The sequence below is a fragment of the Grampus griseus genome (genome assembly GCF_964374135.1).
Source record: "Grampus griseus genome assembly, chromosome: 6".
NCBI lineage: Eukaryota > Metazoa > Chordata > Mammalia > Artiodactyla > Delphinidae > Grampus > Grampus griseus.
Window position 1 is genome coordinate 927,308 of NC_139000.1, and position 9,967 is coordinate 937,274.

A 9,967-nucleotide genomic window follows, 5' to 3' on the forward strand; every position below is an offset into this window, starting at 1 on the left:
CGGCTACGGGGCGCCGCGAGGGCCACGGGCGGGTGGCGCGCGGAGGTGCGCTCTTGAGCCGGGCGGTGTAGGTGCGGGGCGTTGGACTCCGCAGTCCCGCCTTACGAACTGCCCCCAGGGTTTCAGCTCAGCTCAGACCCCCGTCCGCATCCCCGCCCGGACCCCCTACTCACTCTTACCCCCTGCACCCTCGGGCCCAGATCCACACCGAGCACCCCACTTCGCCGCAGACTTCCCAACGCTGTCCCCCACATCTGCGTCCCCTCAGGTGCCCCGCAGTCCTGGAAAATTGTTTATTTGTGTAACCAATGACAGCATGGGGGCGGGGTGTGCTGGCGAGGCGGGTTCTTCCTCTTCCGGTCACTTCTTCTTGGCTACCTTGAGCTTCCCCTCTATCAGCCGCTGGCCCTGCCTCTTGATCTCGGCCCGCGAGGGCACGTAACTGTGGTCCACGTCGGCGAACTGGAAGGTCTCTGCAAAGGAGTGTGGCGGTGGGGGGGGGGCAGCCGCGCCCGCAGCCCGTCTGCCCCGCGAGGGTCCCCAGATCCTGGATTGTCCCCTGGCGTCCGTTCACCGCAGGGCCAATTGTACCAACGACGTATATTTCTTACTTTCTGTGTCCCTGATGCTCTGGCATTTGGGGTCTCGCACAGCCGGGGAGAGAGACAGACCAGGGCTCACCCAGCCCTTCCAGAGCCCACACTCGACCACCTCTGTCTAACGCACACCCCATGCCTGAATCACCCAAGGCCAGGTGCCAGGCAACTGGAGACAGCCCCTGTGCCCCAAACCTGCTGGAATTATTTGAACGGGCAGATCTTAAGCGGTGTGCCCCCTGCCTTGCCCTTCCCACAGAAACTCCAATAAGCGCCCTGACCAAGGCCTTACCCCCTGCCTGCCTACCGGCACTGGTGCCTCCCTGTGTCACAAAAGGTGGTAAGTTCTTTCAATGGCATTAACTTCACCAAGTCACCTCCATAAATTAAAAATCCTGTGGGTGCAACTGACACACCCTTTCCATCCCTTTAGCCCCTGTGCCTCCAGGCCGCCCTGGTCAGATGCGGCAAGCACCGTCCCCAGCCTCTGCCTCTGCACAGCTCAGGCCCACCGCCAGCTGCTGGGCGGCCCGTGCCTGCGACATCCTCCCCCCTCTCCTCAAAGCTGATCCTGGTGTTCTGCTTCTCCTTCAGGGCCGAGGACTCCAGGGCATGCCTCACCTTCGTGTGGACCTGCAGGGCATGGGGACTGTCAGCTCTGAGGGCACACGGGGCGTGTGGGCACCCCCCGGGCCAGGGCTACCTCCTCTGTCCTGGGCAGCATCTGCGCTCGGTCAGCCAGGTACAGCAGCTTCCCCTCGCAGTATGCCAGCTTGCTGTACACATCCAGGGTGTCGGAGGGCAGCGCTTCTTTCTGTGGCCAGGAGGAACAAGTCGTCTCCCTCTGGCCCCTCCAGGGGACCCTCTGTACTGGGGGCCCCTCCACGCTTCCCTGGTACCTGGGCCGTGGGCAGGGGGACGCCCATCAGGCGGATGTGGAGGTTGTCGATGCCAGTTTGGATGGTCAGCAGCAGCTCTGGCTCTTGGCCATGTTGGCGTGGGCCAGCTGCAGCCGGGCTTCCTCCTCCTGCAGCATGTCCTTCATTTTCTTCTCAACAGACTTCAAGCTGTTGAGGATGAGGGAGGTGGGTAGCGGACTGAGGGCAAGGTCGCGGAGTCCCGAGCAGGCGCTGTGCTGATTCGGGCTCAGGAGCTCACACGCGGGCACTTGGGGCCCCTCGGCAGTGGGTGCGCTCAGCTCCGAGCCTGGTGCCAGCCACGGGGCTGTCAGTGAGGAGGAGGTCAGGGGCTCCCGGGTGCCTGATGGAGCTGGGCATCATGCCCTCCGTCGCCAGCTCCTTCGTCACGGCCTCCAGCTGCGCCCGCCTCCCCTCACCGCCCGCCACCTGCAGCGCCAGGTTCTCCTCCGTGCTCCTCTGAGCCAGGAAGCGGCCGGTGATGTCCTGGCGGGGCCGGTGGGGTGAGGAGCAGGTGTGAGCCAGGAGGGAGCTTGTTCTTCTGGCTTCCGGTGGTCAGTAACATTGACCGTGGCTGGGTGTTGAGGACCCGTGAGGCCCTCTGTGTGTGTCACCCTCGTGACAGGCAGAGGGGCCAGATGACCCAAAGGAAGAGCCAGAGAGACCACCGCCACGAGACTGCGTGGCTTTGAGTCACTCGTCCAAGGGTGGACAAGCTTACGTCAGGACCATGGACAGGAGCTCAAGGCTTACTGATGATAAATCCAGGGCGGATTAAAATAAAGGGGGTGGGACGGAGAGGCAGCTGCTCACACGATGCTGTTGGTTTGGGAAGGGGAAGGAGTTAAGAGGTGAAGGCCGCCTCCTCGGGGTTTGAGATCCTCAAATTCCAGCGGGCTCTGTGCAGCCCCTGGAACACGGCTCGGATTTGCCATCTGCGTCCCTGGAGTGCCCGCTACTCTGAGCTGTGGGGCCGCTGCTTTGTGTGTCCATTCATGCAGCAGGTGTCTGCAGAGCCTGGCCCAGCTCAGCTGGGCCTTGAGCTGGGGCAGGGTCCCCACCCGTCCTTCTGCCCACACCCCAGGAGTGCCAGTACCCAGAGGTGAGAGCACCGCACAGCAGTCTAGACTTTCTCCACCAAAGCCGTCACGTCCGTCTGGTATTCGATATCAGCCTTGAAGGTCTCCCTCCTCCTCACTGGGCAACGCAGAGGGGAAGGTCAGCCGGCATGCAAGAATGCTGTGGGAGCTCTGCGCGGGGCCGTCGGATGCCCCCGTACGTCGTCAGGGGAGGCCACCCAAGAGCTGGGTACCCGTCAGAGTCGCCTTCACCCTAACTGGCTCCCTGCTCGGCCAGCCCTCGAGGGGTGCCCCAAGGCAGCTCCATCCGCAGGAGGACCAAAAGCGGCCTGGCACAGTGGGGCTCAGCGGGGCTTCTCAGAGGCGGCTCGGGTGCATTTTACAGCTGAGAAGCCGGGGGCTCAGCCACCCCTGGCCAAGAGCCCAGAGCCGGCAGCAGCACCTTGAAGCATGCGCTGTGACTGTTGGTGTGCTCCGGTGCAGGTCTAGCCAGGGAGGGGCCGGGGCTCGTTGGTCTCCCTCACCCCGGGCCCCGCAGGTTACCCCCACCTCACGGTGACCCACCTCTCGGGACCCTGGCTGGGGCGGCGGGAGCTGAGCGTTCACCTTTCAGTTTCGGGACCCATCAGGCTGGAGGGGAAGTGCAAGTCCCGCCGGCCCTGAGCGCGGAGGGGGAGGAGGTGAGAGGTGTCCTCTGTGGCACAGGGGCTGCTGTGCCTGGCGTGGCCCGGACGCATGCAGCGGTATTTCCCGCTGGTCTCCTTGGAGTGGATCTTGTCAGTGAGCTGCTTCTGCTGGTTGAGCCGGTCCTCCCATGCCTGGCGTTCCTCGATGAAGGTGGCCTCCCCTTTGCCTCATGTTCATCTGGGGACACAGGAAGGGGGCGGGGGTCTGTCCCACCAAGGCCACCCGGGGTGCTGACCCAGCGTCAGTCCCCGCCTTCCCGATTTGGGACGCTCCACCTGCGACCATCACCCTCACCCTTGCGTTCTGCCCTCCTCTGGGACGCCCCCCTCCTGCCTGGCCTCTGAGCCTTCCCTCGCGTTACGCCCCTCCAGCTGGGGTCGCTCCGGCTACAGCCGTAGGCTCAGGGACCGCCTGGGACACGCCTCACAGATTTTTCTCTCCAGCCCCGGTCCTCTGCTGCCTCTGCCAGCTCCCCTTACAACTCACTAGAGTGGAATCCACATGTCTGAACACAAACTCATCATCTTCCCCCAGACCTCCTGTCTCCCGGGCACATCCTGCTCTGGTGGCTAAATCCACTGCCTGCCTGGGCCTGCTCACGTGTCCTGGATGCCACGCTCTGCCCTTGCCTGCACGTCTCACCCGCCCCGCCCCTCATCGGGGTGACCTCTTAAAGGCTTCTCGGCTCCGTCCGAGTTCGGCCACCCATCTCCACCACTGGTCTGGCCCAAGTGACCAGTGTCTTGGCCCTGGTCCTCTCCAGTCTCTGCAGCCAGAGCACACCCGTTTGGAGACACGAATCTGATTCCATCTCCTCCCAGGGCTCCAGGTTAGGAGGGCTGCCACTGCAGCCCCGCCACCTGCTGCCCACACAGGCTCCAGCCCCCACACCTCCTTTTGGCCCTGTTACACCCCAAGACTCTGTTGCCCAACCTCCAACCCCCAGAATCCGCCATTCACTGCCTTCCTGAGAAGGTCCGAACCCCAGGGTGGCCCCACTTCGTGAGGAGGGGGCAGGCTGGCCTGGCAGGGGCCTCGGCACAGAGTGGGTGAAGGGGTGGCACCTGCCCCGTCCAGGTCAATTCTCTGCCTTCTCTGTCTACCTCTGCCCAGGCTCACAGGTGGTAAGGCAAGCAGGCCGGCAGGGCAGCCACTGGACTCCTCCAGTGATGACGGGGGATGTGGGCATGGGGGTGTCCCGAAGGACCCTGGGCCAGACAGGTTCAAGAGATAGCCCTGCAGGGAGGGCCCCCAGCCTGGGGCCTGCTCTCACCTTGGCCTCATCCGTAATCATCATGGCATCTTGGGACAGGACTGTCTCACCTTGACCTCATCCGTAATCATCATGGCATCTTGGGACATGACTGTCATATCCGACAGTTCCGAGCAGTAGTCAACCACGAGATTCTGCAGCTTGTCCAGCTCTGTGGGGTATCCTGCCAGCTTCTGCAGCAGAAGGGCAAGGGCAGGTGGGCACAGAGCCTGACAGTCTAGGGACTGCGGGCCAACCACAGGCTCCCCTGGCCCCTCCCTCGTTCTCTTCTGGCCCTCAAAGTGGACCACGTCTACTCCCCACCCCTCACCCCGGACTGTGCAAGTCCAGGGGACAAGTATAACCTGGCCTGTGGCCCCAGCCGGGCCCAAAGCAGGTGAAAGGACATGTTTGGGGAGGGAAGACAGCATCTTCCTGGTGGATTCTCTCACTGCCCAGGGCCAGAGTCCAGAGACACTTCCAAAGAAGTTGTGATGGGATGTCCCACCGCGTGAGCGGTGACTGTGAAACGCCGGAGGCTGGCTGCTGTAAGTGAAGAAGAGGGTCTCAAAACACTGGTGTGGGGTCAGAGACTCAGGACTCAAGGCCAAGGCTGTAACCTGACCAGCTAGCGTGGGGCCTCAGGAAAGCCTGGGTTCTGCCATGTGTAAGGTAGGGTGATAACGGCTCTTTCAGGAGGTCGCTATCAGGACGGATTGAGAAGGTAGAATGATGTGTGTTTAGCACAGGGTCAGGTTCGTAAATGTCCAATATATCTTGGCTCTTAGGATTTTGTTGTGGAAAACTACAACGTAGAATCTGCACTTTTTTTTTTTTTCCTGCGGTACGCGGGCCTCTCACTGTTGTGGCCTCTCCCGTCGCGGAGCACAGACTCCGGACGCGCAGGCTCAGCGGCCGTGGCTCACGGGCCCAGCCGCTCCGCGGCATGTGGAATCTTCCCGGACCGGGGCACGAACCCGCGTCCCCTGCATCGGCAGGCGGGCTCTCAACCACTGCACCACCAGGGAAGCCCTTTTTTTTTTTTTTTTTAATGCAAGGGAGACTTCCCTGGTGTTCCAGTGATTAAAACTCGGCACAGGGGGCACGGGTTCGATCCCCAGTCAGGGAACTAAGAACCCGCATGCTGTGCCATGCGGCCAAAAAAAAAAAAAAAAATGCAGATGACCACAGGAGTTATTTTTTTTTAGTGCATATGTTCTGAAAAGATAAGCAAGTACCACTGGGAGGACATGATGCATACAAGTGAAGGAGGGGCTGGACCCCAGGGTGCAGTCGGAGTGGGAAGGGGTGTGGGTAGGAGGAGTGGGCCTGGGAAGGACACATGGGCAGGGCCACAAGGTGAGTCTCCAGGACCCGGGGCCTGAGGCAAGAGGGACAGGCTGGAGGACAAAGCTGCGTGCTGCTGGGCTCTGGGCACCGTGGGCAGGACTTGGGGGGCAGGACCCCAGCTGCGAAGAGCTGCAATGCCCACCCATCCCACACCCTCCTCCAAACGCATTTCTACCTGTCACCCTCCCGGCCACACTGCCCTCCAGGGCTTCCCCTCCCCCAGCCCCAGCATGAAGGTGGGGTCTTCCCTCTCTCTCTCGGCCCCCCCTGCCAAGCTGCTCCTCTTTGCACCCTGGCACCCAGCCTCCAGCCCTCCTCTCCAACTGTCCTCGTCCTCACCATCTTCCACCACCGGGCCTGTGGCGGGTGCCTGTGCTCTTCTGTGTGGGGGCCAAAGGGGGCCGCCAGTGAAGGGGGGTTGCCTCACAGCAGGGCTCACGGCCCCTGGGGACTTCCCCCTGGCCTTCTCGGCAGGGAGCAGGGTGGCTGGCTTGGAAGAGGTGGGCAGCAAGCGGAGGTTACTGACCTGCTCAGAGGCAGCTTGCCCTGGATGATGTTAGGGGACTTTTGAGGGTGCAGGACCCATCTCTTGGCCTCAGAAGCCAGGGGATGAGAAATGATGGGGCAAAGAAAAAACAACACTAAACCATCAAATAAGAACCCAAACAGGACTTCCCTGGTGGTGCAGTGGTTAAGAATCCACATGCCCATGCAGGGGACACGGGTTTGAGCCCTGGTCTGGGAAGATCCCACATGCTGCGAAGCAACTCAGCCCATGCACCACAGCTACTGAGCCTGCACTCCGGAGCCTGCGAGCCATAACTACTGAGCCCGCGAGCCACGACTACTGAAGCTCACAAGCCACAACTACTGAGGCCCGCGCACCTAGAGCCTGTGCTCCGCAACAAGAGAAGCCACTGCAGTGAGAAGCCTGCACACCGCAACGAAGAGTAGCCCTGCTCGCCACAACTAGAGAAAGCCCGCACGCAGCGACGAATACCCAAGCAGCCAAAAATAAATAAGTCAATAAATCACTAAATTTGTAAAAAACCAAAAAACAAACAATTCTGATGTAGCACATGATACGCCTTTTTGGAATAGCAAATAAATTCTTGAAAGAACGTTTCCCACCTACAAGGTGCCGCTGCTCAGCTTGGTGCCCAAAGCGGGGCTCAGCCTTTCTCGGGGTCACCCGGCCTGGGGGAGAGCTGCGCGCCAGCGGGTCAGCCTAACCCGGAGGGCACGCCCCCGCCGAGATTCCCGCCCTTCCTGGCCAGCTGGGCTCCCTGGGACCGGGATGCGGTCTCGGTCTCCGGGTGTGGATTGAGGGGCTCACTTGTTTCAGGTGGTCCAGCACGTCCACGTACAGCAGGTGGGTATTCTGGCTAGTGGTGATCTTGACCATCGTCTTTTCTATGTTGTTCTCCAGCTGACGGATGACCTGGGCGGGGTGGAAGGGCACATTGAGAGTGCGTGGGGACAGGCCACCTGGGAGTGCAGAGGCCGGCGGGGGCGGGGCTGGGCTTTCTTCCAAGGGAGCCTCATCCATCTAGCCCCGCCCTCCCACAGAGCCCCGGCCCCTCCTCCTGTGGCCCCGCCCCCATCACCCTGGAGGCCCCGCCCCGCTCCCCGCCGCCACCTGCGGCATGCGCGGCTCCTCCTTGGTGGCCTTGGGCTGGTTCTTAAGGCTGGCCAGCTCCAGCTGCATGCTTTCCAGCTTCTGCTCGCGCCGCCGCACCAAGTCGATCAGCACGTTGTGCATATTCACGCGGTCGAAGACGTACTTGCGCAGCTTCTCCCGCGCCACCTGGGTCGGGGAGGGCACGGCCCGCGCGTGGGTGCTCAGGGGCACGGAGCGCGCCTGCAGCTGGGCGGGTGGGGGGGTCCCGCGGCAACGCCACACGGATGCTGGGGCTGGGAACTCGCTCTGCTCCCCACCGGCTCCACGTCGTAGTGGTGCAGCGGCTGTGCGCCAGGCTCATGGGCACGTCCTTTCCGCAGGACTTGGAGGTGGTCCGCTGGTCAGACTGTGGGGCGCGGCGGCTGAGCGGGGGGCTCGGCCCCTCTGCGTTCCCCCCCGCCGGCCGCCGGCCCCTCCAGGGATTCTCCCCGGGTTTCCTCTGCCCTGTGCTAGCCCAGCAGCAAGACCCCAGCTCCTGGGGCCGCAAGGGGCAGAGCACTGAAGGACTCCATCCGGGCCATCCCTGCTCCGATGTGATGGGGGTCCAGAGAGGCGGGTCCCTGGCTCCCATATATGGCTGCTGCAGAGGGTAGCCCAGGAAAGGGACCTCTGTCGGGCCTCTGGCCCTGCCCTCTGAGGTGTGGTGGGGAAACTGACCCCCTCCACCCAGTTTCAGAATGGTTGGGGTTAGAGTGGGGAAAGGAGAGGAGGTGCCAGCTGTCCACCTGTGTTGGGGGAAGGGCTGTTTCAGCACGTGCCCCGCCCCCCCCCACCCCCAGCCAGCAGGTAGCAGGGAGGGTCCCTTCGTCCACCTTCTTGGACAAAGCCCCCTCGTGGGACCCGCGGCGAATGTTGCTGCGCAGGACAGCCAGCGTGGCCTTGTTCTTGAACGTGGTCTCCTTCACCGCCTGGATCTGCAGCGCCCGACGTTGCTCTGTGTGGAGGGACAGGGCAGCCAGGATGTAGGCCAAGGGCCAAGGGCCTGGCCGGGATACCCGGGTGGGGTATGCTCCACGCCGGGCAGGACAGAGGTGGGGGCGTGAGTTTGCTGTCTCCAAGGCCGCACTCCTTCCTCCCAGCCTGCATGGGGGCCAGCTTCGCTGCTCAGCAGTGCTCATCTGGACGGCTCTCAGTGGACAGCAGTGCTGGGAGGTGGGGAGGGCGGGGTGCAAGCCAGGGACGGGCAGGCCTGTGATTTCTTCCAGACCCTCTAGCCACAGAAGTGGGTGGATCCCCTCCTGTCCCCTCTGGCTTTGAGGCCACCGTGCTTACAAATCTCCTTGAAGCCCCCAGCTTCTCCTCCCCCTGGCCCCTGCATGGCAGACCCCTCCGATCCCTTCCCCCCAGCTCTGTTTGGGGGTGAGCAGTAGAGCGGCCCCCAGTCCATATGCCCTGGACCGTCCGTGTGTTAAGATCGTAAGTCCTGCCCCCAGGAGCCCCGGAGGCCCTGGGTCACCCCAGCGGCAGCTGCACCCTTGAGCCGAGTGACAGCCTTCAGCTCCTGGATCTGCCTCCACCTCCGCCTCACTACGGATCTTCATGGCGGCCCACGGCGCCCTCCGGGGCCGTCCGCACCTCCCACCCTCTCTGTGCTGAGCCTGCCCCGCAGAACCACAGTTCAGATTGCCACTGGAATCTCGGCCCATTGGGACGGGGGCGGAGGTTCTCAACGCCCAGGGAACCCAGGAATTCCTGGCCCACCCCGACGACCCCACCCTCTGCCCCCAGCCAGCCTTGGGGTTGCTCTCCTGGACACGAGTCTCGTGGCTGCTCTCCTAAAACTTCTGACCTCTCACTGCCTACAGGGTCTCCATTCCCTTACCCCACCCCAAGTTCAAACTCCAACCCTGGTGACCTGGCTCGTAAGTCCCCAGCCTCGGCCCTGACTACCCCATCTCTCCCTGGGGAAGTCCTGGGTCCAGCTTTACCTGTCACTTACTCCAGGAGGAGTCAGTCCCCTCCCTCTGCACCCCCAGCACAAGCTTCCCTTCCAGCCACGTGGCCCAAGCCTGGGATTCCAGGGGTGCACATCAGATGGGTTACTTCTTCCAACCTGCATGAGTTTGCCAACAAAGCACCACAGACCGGGCAGCTTAAACAACAGAAATTTATTGTCTCACATCCTGGAGGCTTGAAGTCTGAGATCAAGGTGTCGGCAGGGCTGGCTTCTCCTGAGGCGTCTCTCCCAGGCTTGTGGACGGCCGTGTCCTCGTGGGGTCTTTCCCCTGTACTCATCTGTGTCCTCATCACTTTCTCTTATAAGCACACCAGTCAGACTGGATGAGGGCCCATCCCCATTTTAACGTAATCACCCCTTCAAAGGTCCTGTCTCCAAATGCAGAGTCATATTCTGAGGTCCTGGGGGCTGCAAACTGAGTTTGTGGGAGACACAGTTCAGCCATAAC

The 9,967-nt window shown here is 62.3% G+C and overlaps 1 protein-coding gene across 1 annotated transcript; it reads right to left on the minus strand.

The window, feature by feature from the left end:
• Nucleotides 1–360: 360 nt before the first annotated feature.
• CCDC183 (coiled-coil domain containing 183) lies at nt 361–9,103 on the minus strand (the record flags this gene model as incomplete). The annotated part of the gene is given in 17 exon segments (XM_082656266.1): nt 361–473; nt 1,133–1,229; nt 1,300–1,410; nt 1,496–1,572; nt 1,575–1,663; nt 1,755–1,999; nt 2,610–2,636; nt 2,640–2,710; nt 3,296–3,440; nt 3,442–3,456; nt 4,603–4,725; nt 7,218–7,322; nt 7,521–7,688; nt 7,829–7,834; nt 7,837–7,908; nt 8,375–8,544; nt 9,019–9,103. Coding segments are annotated over 17 exon segments (1,719 nt in total).
• Nucleotides 9,104–9,967: the final 864 nt, after the last annotated feature.